The sequence below is a fragment of the Trachemys scripta genome, chromosome 3 (genome assembly GCF_013100865.1).
Source record: "Trachemys scripta elegans isolate TJP31775 chromosome 3, CAS_Tse_1.0, whole genome shotgun sequence".
NCBI lineage: Eukaryota > Metazoa > Chordata > Testudines > Emydidae > Trachemys > Trachemys scripta.
The window spans coordinates 99,691,253-99,705,101 of NC_048300.1; the positions used below are offsets into that span (position 1 = coordinate 99,691,253).

The window sequence follows — 13,849 nt, forward strand, 5'->3', positions numbered from 1 at the left end:
AGCTGTAAATGGCAATAAAACCCATCTACATTGACATTCACAATTAACAGCTGATATACTGAGAGCCAAATGGTAGAACAAAGCTTTAACAGACTAAAACCGTGTCTTTGTGTCATAGCTGGAAAGAAGCAATCAATGATATACTGTATACCTGTGTAACTTACCTCTTCAGTGAGCTCCCCGAATACCGACAAAACATCTATCAGGAGACTTGCAGTATAAAAGGACTTTATCATGTTTCTACAAGAAACAAACAACGTGCTAACTTTAGTTTCTTATGGTGAATATCACTAGTATCAGGTTTTAAAGATAAGCATTTTTAGGCCTAAAAATTTCTAAAAGTAGATTTGTCAATTCATATCTTTGTTACAATTTTTCATTGAAGTCAGGTGCACATTCATTTTTTTCAATGAGTTTAATATGGATAGTCCTACATAAATATTATTTTAATAATAAAGTCTTAAAACAATAACACAGACAAACTGAATAAGAAACTATTTGACATGTAGTACCATAGCAATATTAAGAATTTTGCTTATTATTGGTGCTTAAAAAAATGAGAAGGAGATACTATAAACTTAAAAATTATATGATGTAACCCCTCCACTCAAAATTTCTAATCTTTGCTACTAAGACCACATGATTAAAAGAATTGTCCTTATTATTTGAGCTTTGATGTTTCTTTCAGATTGGACAATGAAAAATAATTAAATCAGTTTCACTTTTGTTTATAGTCAAAGTCACTAACCTTAACTTTGTCATAACACTGTATTATCAAACACCACAGGGAAATGTTTATTTGTTAAAAAAAACAACTGTCACTGAAATTTAAAATAAATGAATATATTTTAAAAAACTTTTTCCACAACATTTGGATCTAGGGGTCAATTTAAATTGATAATGCCCCTTTAACTATAAGGCAAAATACAGATTTTTTTCAAAACTGATCTGAAGTTTTGCTCTGCAGATGCCAATTTGTAAGACATTCTAATGTATTTTCATAAAAATAATTAGCCATTATTATTTTCTAGTAATACCATAAATCAAACCACATTACTGTGACCTTAGTGATGTATCATCATCAATATTTTAGTACAGCAGTAGAAATACCTTTGTCGTGTTTCATGATGATGATTCAGTACTGGTCTCAAGAGTCTCTCTTCTTAGGTCAACATAAGGCTGTTTTCAAAATGAGGTGCATAATTTGCCAATAAAATAAGGCATTATATACTGAAAGCCATTCATAGAATCATAGAATATCAGGGTTGGAAGGGACCTCAGGACGTCATCTAGTCCAACCCCTTGCTCAAAGCAGGACCAATTCCCAACTAAATCATCCCAGCCAGGGCTTTGTCAAGCCTGACCTTAAAAAGGCTAATGTAGTGCCCATCTTTAAAAAAGGGAAGGAGGATCCAGGGAACTACGGGCCAGTCAGCCTCACCTCAGTCCCTGGAAAAATCATGGAGCAGGTCCTCAAGGAATCAATTATGAAACATTTAGAGGAGAGGAAAGTGATCAGGAACAGTCAGCATGGATTCACCAAGGGAAAGTTGTGCCTGACTAACCTAATTGCCTTCTATGAGATAACTGGCTCTGTGGATGAGGGGAAAGCAGTGGATGTGTTATTCCTTGACTTTAGCAAAGCTTTTGATACCGTCTCCCACAGTATTCTTGCCGCCAAGTTAAAGAAGTATGGACTGGATGAATGGACTGTAAGGTGGATAGAAAGCTGGCTAGATTGTCGGGCTCAACGGGTAGTGATCAATGGCTCCATGTCTAGTTGGCAGCCGGTTTCAAGCGGAGTGCCCCAAGGGTCGGTCCTGGAGCCGGTTTTGTTTAATATCTTTATTAATGATCTGGAGGATGGTGTGGACTGCACTCTCAGCAAGTTTGCAGATGACACTAAACTAGGAGGCGTGGTAGATACACTAGAGGGTAGGGATCGGATACAGAGGGACCTAGACAAATTAGAGGATTGGGCCAAAAAAAACCTGATGAGGTTCAACAAGGACAAGTGCAGAGTCCTGCACTTAGGACGGAAGAATCCCATGCACTGCTACAGACTAGGGACCGAATGGCTAGGTAGCAGTTCTGTAGAAAAGGACCTAGGGGTCACAGTGGACAAGAAGCTGAATATGAGTCAACAGTGTGCTCTTGTTGCCAAGAAGGCTAACGGCATTTTGGGCTGTATAAGTAGGGGCATTGCCAGCAGATCGAGGAACGTGATCGTTCCCCTTTATTCGACATTGGTGAGGCCTCATCTGGAATACTGTGTCCAGTTTTGGGCCCCACACTACAAGAAGGATGTGGAAAAATTGGAAAGAGTCCAGGGGAGGGCAACAAAAATGATTAGGGGTCTGGAGCACATGACTTATGAGGAGAGGCTGAGGGAACTGGGATTGTTTAGTCTCCAGAAGAGAAAAATGAGGGGGGATTTGATAGCAGCCTTCAACTACCTGAAGGGGGGTTCCAAAGAGGATGGAGCTCGGCTGTTCTCAGTGGTGGCAGATGACAGAACAAGGAGCAATGGTCTCAAGTTGCAGTGGGGGAGGTCCAGGTTGGATATTAGGAAAAACTATTTCACTAGGAGGGTGATGAAACACTGGAATGCGTTACCTAGGGAGGTGGTGTAGTCTCCTTCCTTGGAGGTTTTTAAGGCCGGCTTGACAAAGCCCTTGCTGGGATGATTTAGTTGGGAATTGGTCCTGCTTTGAGCAGGGGGTTGGACTAGATGACCTCTTGAGGTCCTTTCCAACCCTGATATTCTATGATTCTATGATCTTCATAACAAATTTTGTTCCTGGTAATTTCCAGACAGCTCAGTTATTTTATTCTTTAAGCCATGTTACTTTTACAGTTATACAGCATCTACATTTGACTAAGCATGATAACCGTTTGTACCTCACCACCCGTGACAAAGTCTGACCTACCACATCCACAAAAGCTCAAAAAGCCCTGAGAAATATTTAAGCCAAGACCAGAAAGACATTTTTGTGCGTCTGCTGGCTAGTGAAAAACAACTATGCCTGTTGTTAACAAATCATCAACGCCTCCTTCAGAGAAACTAAAATGCCAAATTACCTAAAAATGCTAGCCTGTGCAAACATTTAAAAAAAAAAAAAAAATCTGATGCTTAAGAACCTTCCAACTATAGTTCTGTCTCCAGCCTCCCATTCCTAGGCAAAAGAGAGAAAAGGGCAACAATTAACTAACAAAAAGTGACATGTGCAACCATCCTCGATTCTCCACAACTGAGCTTCAGACAGGGGCACACCATGGAGACAACCACAGTAGCAACTAACACATGACACTTCTTATGGCAATGGGTAGAGGCCACATCTCATTGCTCAAATTATCTGACCTTTTTTCAGATATGAACCAAAAGGTGCTATTGGACTACCACAGGGGTCGTCAACGTTTGGCACGTGGCTCGCCAGGGTAAGCACCCTAGCGGGCCGGGCCAGTTTATTTACCTGCTGACGCGGCAGGTTCGGCCAATCGCAGCCCCCACTGGCCATGGTTCGCCCTCCCGGGCCAATGGGGGTGGCGAGAAGCCGTGGCCAGCATATCCCTCGCCCGCGCTGTTTCCTGCCGCCCCCATTGGCCTGGGATGGCGAACCGCGGCCAGTGCGGGCCGCAATCGGCCGAACCTGCCGCATCAGCAGGTAAATAAACTGGCCCGGCCCGCTAGGGTGCTTACCCTGGCAAGCCGCGTGCCAAACGTTGACGACCCCTGGACTACCTACATAACACAGCTGAAGTAGATGGTGTAGTACTACTGCTCCAAACATTCATTTCCAAGAGGATTCAGAAAGTGGTGATGGGAAATTGCTCTTCTCCAAGACAAAAAAGTTATTTCATCTCCCCATTTTTCTCCATAAGACCATTTGAAGATGTGGCAAGATACAACAGGCTCCAATGCCAACATGTCAATGACACTTTCCTATATATAGCATTTTTGAAAGATAAAAGCTGAGCAAGAATGTCAATGCAAACAAGACAGGAGTTACTGAATTAATAGCTAGCTCAGACTGAACGTAGACAAGACTGAGGCAGTGCTGGTAAGAAAAATGCTTTGAAGAACTAGCTGGTACATTGTCCTTGGCTTCATATTCAAACAGCATAATGCTTTGTGAATCTATTTAACACATCCCTAAGCTAAGGCATCAGATAGTATCAATGGTATCTATATAAATATATATATATTTTAATACCATTGATACATATATATCCTCCTTCCACTGCAGTTTGCTAGTAAACTTTACTATTTACTCCCAGATGAGGCTCTGGCTACAGTGATCCATGCATTAGTCACCTCCAGACTCAATTATCACAATTCACTGTATTCTAGGATAGAACATGAACACAATGCAGATACTCCATCTTGCGCTGCCTCTCTGCAGAGTGGGACAGACTTCCATCAACACTTCACTTCTGTGTTCCCTCCATTGCTTAGTCCATTTTCATTACATGTTCAAAGATCTGTTAGACATCAGAATAGCCCAAAGAACGACCACTTTGAGGACACATTGCACTAACTGGCATAATGGTGATAAAAAAATAATTTTCCAAGCATAGCTTTTCTTCACCAGGGAGGAGAGAAAGGAAGACAACTCCATGAAGGGCAACAGGAATTTTACATTAGAAGTTATTAGGTGGCATTCAGTTTCTATAACTTTATTGATGTATTCAACCATGCATTTCCTTTTTCAATTTACTCCTCTTCAGTTTAAGATACCTTTTTCTTTTGCACAGCATTGGTCCTTGCTTCTCAGAGGCTCAGATGATTATTTACATAATAAGTGAGTAAGATTAAGATTGCCACATTATGAATTCTTGACTGATCGAGTTCAGAAATTATGACAGATCTTAACATTTTAGATTGTTATGTTAGTTGATCTTACCAGAATGGGAAGAGATTTATTCCTTCTAGCAAGACATTTGGGGTAAGATTTTCAAAAGCAGTCAGCATTGGGTTAACCATAGCCACTGATGTCAATGGTAAAACTCTCATTGACTTCAGTGGGAGAAAAGATAGGCCATGAATGAGCACTTTTGAAAATCCTACCCTTAGGTCATCTAATTTCTCAGTAGAGTTTAAATAAAGTATCATTGTAATATGTTTACTTCACGTGGAATTTTATTGTAAACATTTTGTTTGTATTAGATTTCAGTTAGGTTTGTGTAAATATATGTAGACCCTTTCCCCCTTTTCAATCCTTGTGTCACCTAATTTAAAAACAATACATTACAACAATTAAACAGTATGCTTGCACCTATAGGTTTGTATCATTAATTAATGCTAAGGGAAAGGCAATTCCAATTGTTTAAAGATGAATTTTTTAAAAGTGAGGTAGTAGCAGATTCTGTAATAGTATAGCAAAAAAAAAAAAAAAAAAAAAACTCCAACTACTTACCGTTTCCAACTGATCCATTAGTTTGGATAAAAATTTGCGGCACTCTGGGGTTTTACTGTCAAGTTTCATCCCAGTCTGCATAGCATACAAACGGCCTTAAAAGGAGAGAAAATATTAAAAGTTCACTAATGAAGTAAGTGTGTGTGTGTGTGTGTGTGTGTGTGTGTGTGTCTGTCTCTCTGCCCCAAAACCAGATATTCTTTGAAACAATTTCATTTTCACATTGTAAAATCACAACTCTAACCCTATTGAGTGTTCCAGTACATTCGTTATTGCAGACTTCAGGCAAACTGGATTCTGCAAAGATTTATGCATGTGCTTCACTTTTTGCACTTAGTAATCAATTTATTTCAAGCAGTAAATTTTTGCAGATTGAGGCCTAAAATATAACTATAACGAAGCATTTGTAAATAAACACCATCTTATTTCACTTCCCTTAGGTATAAGAGTTTATCTGAATTAGAGTGATAATTAGAAGTTATAGATCCATTTCCCTCATTAAGAGGCTCCCTTTTTGAAAGAATAGCGTATGTCAGGAGCTGATCACAATGAACTAATAGGTTTAGAGTTTAAATTTCTCTTCTAATAGTTATTTTTTTAAATATCTTGATTTAATAGGATTAAATTTAAAGTTTGACAGGTGTAACCAACCTGTCCAATTTTAATATTTTTGGAATTTAAACAAGAATTTTCATTTTGTATTTTCAAAATGCAGATTCTCTATCCAAAGAAGTATTTTGAAGGTACTGACTACAGGCAAGTGAAGCACAGGGAGAGCTTAAGACATGGAAAAGAACTAAGAGTCATAACAAGAAACTTCAAATCCCAAATCTGCCATTCTTTCTCAGACCTCCCATCTGTCCAAAAACTTCTCTATTCTGATGTTTTATACTCACCTAGTCTCCTGCACGTCAAACTTTTTCTCCAGGGCTAACTATCTATTCTCCTTCCCCGATACCCTCTCCACTCCTTCCCTTTCTTGTCTTGTGTCTTTTCAGTTTGTCTAATCTGTTTTCAACTACAAGCTCTAATCATGCCATACTATGTTTTAAGCACAGTGTAAATTTATGGTTCTATATAAATGGTTAATAACTCAAATATACAAAAGTGGGAAATCTTTTTGCCATACTGCTACATGATTACAATCTCAAGTTCATCACCATTTTCACATTACTCTACACATGATCAGTTTAACAATTTGACAAACTAACTTCTCAAAATATTACTTGGCTCCTTGCTAAAATGTCTTTATGTCATGTCGTAGGACGTATTTAATTACATTCACAATTTCTACTGACACTGTAATGACAGGTCAATTATTACAATAATTACAGGGCAAAGCTATAAGGCACACCATGTTTGGTTCAACTGAAGTAACAGAGAAACACAGTAACAGCGCTTTTTTGAGATGTTGTCAATGTTGCTCTCGTAGAGGCACATGTGCCTTACATGCATGAACTCACAGTTTTGTTAATAGCAGTTTGTCAGGGCTATGCATCCTTGTGCTCCTGTGTGAGGACTTAAAGGATGAAGCAGTCCCAATTCTCCCTCCGTTCCTTTGCAATTTGAAGGGCATGGGAACTCAGGATGCCAAAAATGGGTATGGTGGGCGGTTCATGGGATTCGCAGACTACAACACCTCAAAGAACCACAGTTAGTGTATAGCAAGTAACTGTTCGCACTTCAAATATGCATCATTATAGATGCCACTGTAGATAACCTAATAGAATGGAGGGAATGACAAATAACAACTGCATCAGTTAAATAGAGACTGGAGTACTGCCCTCCCAATTTGGCATCCAATCTAGAAACATAATGCTTGGCAAACATGAGCAGGTCATTCCATGTAGGTGTCTTGCAGAGTTCAGATATCAGCACACTGCAGAAGAAGGCCCAGGATGTTGCTTGAGCTCTGGTTGAGTGAGCCGTAACATTTGAAAAGACAGGTGAAAGACAGATAACAGAAAGATACATGTTACCCATTTTGATAGCCTTTGCAATGGTACAGCCTGGTCTTTGTAGTGGCCAGCTATGGCTACAAATAGATGTAGGGTAATCTAGAACATCTGGTCCTGTTAATGTAATATTGAAGTGCTCTGAATACATCCTTTCACTTTCTGTGGAATATGGATTTAGAAAGAACACAGGTAAGTTAGCTGATTGGTTTAAGTGGAACTCAGAAACCAACTTTAGAATTAATTTTGCATGAGGTCTCAGAACCCATCTTGTCTTTACAGAATGAGGTATAAAGGGGTTCTGCTGTGAGTATCTGAAGCTTGCTCACTCTTTTGGCTGAGGTGACTGGCCACTAAAAAGATCATTCTGAGAGCAAGATGATGAAGGATGGCGCACACTAAGACGGGCTCAACAGGCAGGTCCATTAGCCCGTGAAAGATGATGCTGAGGTCACCTTTTGGAATAGGTGCTCTGACTGGTGGGTAATTAGCATGCATTAGGCGCTTGAGAATTTAGATGCTGTCAGATGAGAGAAGAGACAGCATAACTATATCAGCAGATTATATGCGGATATTGCTGCCAGATGGACCCTGGTTGAGCCAAATAAAAAAAGTTCAGAATATTTTAACTGCAGCAAATAGACAAGAATCTTTAGGCACGTTTACACTGCAATTAAAAAAACGCAGCTGATTTATGCTCCTGAACTCAGGTTAAGGGGCTGCTTAATTGCATTGTAGACTTTCAGGCTTGGGCTGGAGCCTGGGCTCTAGGGCCCGCAAGGTGGGAAGATCCTAGAGTTTGAGCCTGAACTTCTACACCGCAATTTAAACAGCTCCTTAGCCCAAGCCCAGTGTGTCTGAGTCACCTGACATGAGCCAGCCGCAGGTGTCTTTTGCAGTGCAGACATACACTTTGACACCGGATCTGCACTGGGTCTAGGCCATGTTGAGCAGGCCATATTAAGAATCTTTTCCATTTGGAGGAACTTTCTGCTCTGTGCCAGAATTTCCTGAATGCGTAAGGAGCAGTTCCTTTCCACGGTGCTCAGCCAATGTCCTACCAGTCAGGTGCAGTGACTTCAGGTCTGCATGGTATACCTGACCCTGATCTTGCAACAGCAGGTCTGGGCAATCTGGGAGCCTGATAGATGGTTATGTGAACATTTGTAACAGGTCCATCAGCCAAAAGTGCCTCATATAGTAGGGAGCTATGAGAATGAGAGTGACTTGGTCTTGTCTGGCTTTGGCAAATCACCCTGGGGGGTTAGTAGAAAGGCATATAGGAGGCCTTGACTCCTCTGCAGAAGGAAGGCAATGATCCGGGACGCATCCTCTCTATCAGGTCTATCAGCAGAGGCCCATGCTAATGGAATATCAACTTGGTGATGGATTTCTGCAGTGACCACTTGTAAATGGGGACAGGTTGCCTGCTTAGGAAGTTCGCCAAGATGCTGCTGGCTCCTGGGAGGTGCAGAGCTACCAGGGTTATGCCATACAGCTAGCACCAACTCCATAGCTTGACTTCCTCTGAAGATGTAGGAAAGAGCAGGAGCCCTCTTGCTTGTTTATGAAGTGCATTGCTGACATATTGTCTGTCAACATCATCACTTCCAAGTATCACAGGACAGAAAGAAGTGCTGCATACCAGTCTGATGGCTCTGAGCTCTAAGACTTTCACGTGCAGCTCCTTGTCTTCCAGTAACAGTGACCCTTGTATCGGTAGATGGTCCAGATGGGCTCCCAAAACTGCTCTGATATGTCCATGATAGATGGCCTTGAAGATGATAAGATCACAAAAGCTACCTTTTTGGACACTACCTGTTTTTCAGGGGTTAGATCAGTGGTCCCCAAACTTTTCAAGGTCGCACGTCCCCGCCCCGGTATGCGCCCTCCCCGTCCCCGCTAGGAGCTGGGGCCAGAAGCGGCGCCATGGCTCCCAGGGGTGGGGGAACACGGACTGGGGTAAGGAGGCTGAGGCTGGGAGGGAATGGAGCTGCATCCAGGGGCCAAGGCAGTGGGCAGGGCCCCAGATGGGGGACTAGGCTGGGGCCAGAGCCATGGCTGAGGCTGGGAATGGGGCCATGGTGGGGGCCAGCATCCGGGGCCATGGCTGGGTGCTGAGCCTGGAGGCCCGAGCAAAGCTGGGGGGAGGGGGGGGAAACGGGGCTGGGTGGCGCTCCCTCTCCACCCCTCATAGGGGCTGGCCCGGGTCCCGTAGCCGCCCACCCAGCATTCCTCCACACCCACCACTGTGGGGCACACCCCACAGTTTGGGGACCATTGGGTTAGACTGACCTCTACCAGAATTGCAGCAATCTCAGGTGAATGCTATCAAGTTGCATCAATTACATACTCATAGACATATAGTCTAATAATATGAGGCAAGTTGGTGCCACTGGGTGGTGTATGACTTCACCCTATTCAGTAATGACTGAAGTGAGAGGAATCTATCCTCTGGCAGATAAGCCCTTGCTGTTGGGGGATCTATCCTGGCTCCTATGAACTCTATCTGGGAAGGGATAAGAAACTATTTCTCACCATCCACCAGGAGGCCCGGTTGGGCAAACAGAGAGAGGGCACATTTGAGACTCAGAGCTTCCTGATGTTAGCTACCACTGATGAGCCCAGATAGACGTGAATGCCCTTTTTCTACAGGTGTGCTGCAACCACAATGAGGAATTTTGTAAAATCTCTCAGTGCTGTGGACAGTATCTCGTACTGATAGTGATTTGGCCTCATCATACTGGGTGGATGGCAACGTGAAAATATGCATCCTGTAAGTCAAAAGCAACAAATCAATCCTGCGCCTGAAGTGATGGAATGATGGAGGCAAGCATTACCATTCTTTACTTTGAGGTGCTATATGTATTTGTTCAGTCTCCTCAGATCTAGGATAGGACAAAAATCCCCCTTCTCTTCAGAATAAGGACATATCAGGAATAGAAATCTCTTCCACTGTACTACCTCTTCTATAGCACCTAGACAAAGTAATGAAGCCACTACTGTTTGTAACAGGCTCTCATGAGAAGGATCCCAGAAGATGGATGGGGAAAGGCCGTGGGGTAGGGGGCAAAGAAAACAAAATAGATGTGGTAGCCATGGGACATCCAGCACTCATTTGCTGTATATCTAGCACTCCTCTGTCAGCTGTTATCTCTGACCAGACCCGATAGACGGCAGTGAGGTGATTTCCAAAGGTCAGCTCTGGGATGGTCTTGATGTGGCTCTCAACACCCTCATCAAATCTGCTGACTCTGGGAAGAATCATGGTGTGAGAGAGAGGAGGATGGGCATACCTCCTGAGGTTGCTTTCTGGGCAGGTATTCCAGTTGGCAACTGTGGGAATAAGCTTGTATTCTTTGCCTGTGAGGGGCTGATATGGGAAGGGCCTGAATTACATTACATTGGGATGTAGATCTCTAAAGAGCTCAGCACTGCCCTGGAATACTTGAGAGAATAGAGTACCTCTTCTGTCTGGTTGTTGAAGAACTCTATGCCCTCAAAACGTAGGTCCTCTACTGTCACCTGGACTTCTTTTGGAACCCCAGACTCATGTAACCAGGAGGCCCAGCACATTGTGAATGCTGTAGCCATGTGGTCAAATCAGACTGGTCTGTCAGTTGTAGCACTGTTTTCACTACCATCTGCCCAGCTCTTCTCCACAGTCCTGCGGGAGCCTAGATAGGAAGAGGGTTACTCTTTCCCTCATCAGAAAACTGTATTTAGTGAACTGAGTCTGGTAGTTCATGATGCAGAATTGGAGCGAGGCTGATAAGTAAGCCTTTTGGTTGAAAAGGTCCAGTTCCTTGAAGACCTTATCTTTTGGAGTCCCCTTGTGAAATTAGTCATTCTCTGAACTGCAATATCACAAGAGATCCTGGTGTCAAATGCACATAAAAAGTTTGAAGACTAGGTGGAAAAGGATAATGCTTTTCTACTCTGCAGAAGGGGAAGCAAGGCTGGGGTATGCTATAGTCCCTTTGCTAGGGCCAATATGCTCTGATTGATTGGTAAGGCAATTCCTGTTGACAGAGACGAGCTAAGGATATCAAATAGCTTGTCGTGTTCTCTTGGTTTACCACTGGCTTGATGTGCAAGCCTGCAGCTATCTTCAACAGCACATTTTGGAAGATCCTAAAATCACTGATGGCCAGTGTCAGGGCCAAGTTTACTGCTTCATCCAGAGAAGAGGATGCCTTAGATGGGCAAGGCAATAGGAGATTTTCCTGAGCAACCTCTGCATCCTCACAAGGGGACTCCAGTGGTTCCAAATTGGGATGGTGAGTGACTGAGACCTCCTTCTCTTTTCTGACACATGTGATGGGGCTCCAGTTTGGACCTGTGGGAAATTAGACCTAGGAAAGCCAGTAAAGTCATGATGATAAATTGTATGGGTATTGGCCAGACAGTGGATGCCCTGTCCACTGCAGTCATGCACCAGAGCTTGGTAAAGGGCATTTCTGGAATTCACCCACGGTAATCTTCCAATCTAATGGGAGAGGGTTCCCTGCTCAAAGTCAGGACAAAGGAGTGGCTTGGCGATGGCACAGAGGAGTACATCTCTTGGAAAGGTGGTGTTAATGGGTGCATGTCTAGTTCTGGTGCCAGTTCTAGTGCTGAGACAAGGGGCAAAGGACAATTCTTTAAAGGTGTACCTTGGTACCTGAAAGGGCTCACTGATTGGGGTCAGTACCAGGGCAGGTCTCAGTGTCAACATCAGTGCCTGAACCATGGTCTCACAATCCTGCTTCTATCCCTTGATGTTAAGGAGGGTTTGGGGAGACTTGTCTTTGGAAGAATATTTTGACTCCTCCTTATGGGACAAGCTCTCTGTGGGTATGCTGCTCGGTGTCCGAAGTAGTCAAAATGGGTGCTGGATCTCTTTCCTTGGGAGTTGACACAGATGCGCTTGGTGCCAAGGCCGCTGATGCATAAGGTGCTGGGGATCTTGACACTGGTCCCAGTGGCATCCTTTTAGTATTCTTCTCCACACTGGAACTGGAGGTATGGGTGTCTGGTTACTTTGGCACTTGCTGCAGATAGTCACCTCAACTCCAGCTTGGAAGATGTCTCTTTCATGGATTTCTCCAAGAGATGTAATTTGAGCCTTGTATTTCCTGATTTTTGGGTGCAGGAGGGGAAAGAGTGCCAGCTTAAGCACTTGTCAGGGATATGTCCTTCCCTGAGGCAGAAAAGACATCTGCTGTGCATGGTGAGCAGGATTTAAACCTGGTGGGTTAAGTGACCATTTTGCTGGTAGTTGGGATCCAGAGCCTCATCCCAGCAGGGGATTTCCTCTTGTTTTTTGGACCACCAAAAAAAAAAGTAATAAATTAAACAATGAGAGTGAACAGTCATTCCTTCAGAGTAACATTGGGTTTGAAGCTTGAGATACAGAGTGGACTGGACATGGTTCAGGTTCCATCTTGAAGTCAGGAACTGTAAAAGGGAACTGAGGGAAGGTCACAGGTCCTCGACATTTTCTGCTCTCATACTGGAGCACAAGGAAGCAAAGGGCACATTGGCTGCCCTGATGGATGTTGTCATTTGAAAGATTCCAAACCTGCATGAATGCAGCACATGCTCATGTACACTGGGATCCACTCCCATATTCAAAGATGAATTTAAAGGCGATCAGAAAAGAACCTAGACCCCTGTGGTCAGTGCAAATAGAATATTTTATTGTTAGCTTATTAAATTAATTTTATAAGTGCTCAGCCTCATGAATAGAGGTACTAAAAGTGTCAGTTCTGCATTAGGGCTTGTGGATGCTTATAAACACAGATCACTTTAGGAACAATGGATCCCTTTCCTTACTGTAAAAAAATCAAAGTAAAATGGGGTTCTCTCAGCCTGCATATTTTCTGACAAAGTCCCAATCATGTGGTTTATGGAAGAGATTCTAAGAAGTTACCCCTGAAATTACTGTACCTTCTGCAAAATAAGGTTTGAAATTATGCTCTATACCGGGGATGGCCAAACTTACTGGCTCTCTGAGCCTCATACGATAATCTTCAGAAGTTTGAGAGCCGGGCGTGTCTGCTGGGGCACGAGGCTTCCACCCTGCAGGAGGCACCTGACAAGGCTGAAGCCCCAAGCCCCAGCAGGCGTGCCGATGGGGCTGAAGCCCCACCGCCCTGACGCAGGCCAGAAGCCCTGAGCTCCCCGTCCACAGTCTGGTAGGTGGAGAATGGGGGGAGGGACATGGAGTGCTCCACAAGCTGCACTTTAACTGTAAAAGAGCCACATGTGGCTCGCGAGCCATGGTTTGGCCACCACTGCCCTATACTATATAAAAATTTAAAAAGCACAATCCACGATAGTTGATACAGAATCCATATTTTCCCCATTTTATTTTATTTTTCCACTTGGTTTATCTTATTTATCTATTTCACAGTAACAGGATAAAAACTCACAGGTTCTTTTCTCCGTTTTTTTTTTTTTTTTTTTTTTTTTAACATGGAACGCAAACCAATA

The 13,849-nt window shown here is 43.1% G+C and overlaps 1 protein-coding gene across 1 annotated transcript in view; it reads right to left on the bottom strand.

Moving 5' to 3' along the window:
* Window positions 1–13,849, bottom strand: part of VTA1 (vesicle trafficking 1) — a 39,098-nt gene that overhangs the window by 5,451 nt on the left and 19,798 nt on the right. The window contains exons 2-3 of the mRNA XM_034766880.1: window positions 5,418–5,512; window positions 189–240 (exon numbers count right to left, since the gene is read on the bottom strand). Coding sequence (XP_034622771.1) covers window positions 189–240; window positions 5,418–5,512 — 147 coding nt within the window. The remainder of the gene's footprint in view (window positions 1–188; window positions 241–5,417; window positions 5,513–13,849) is intronic.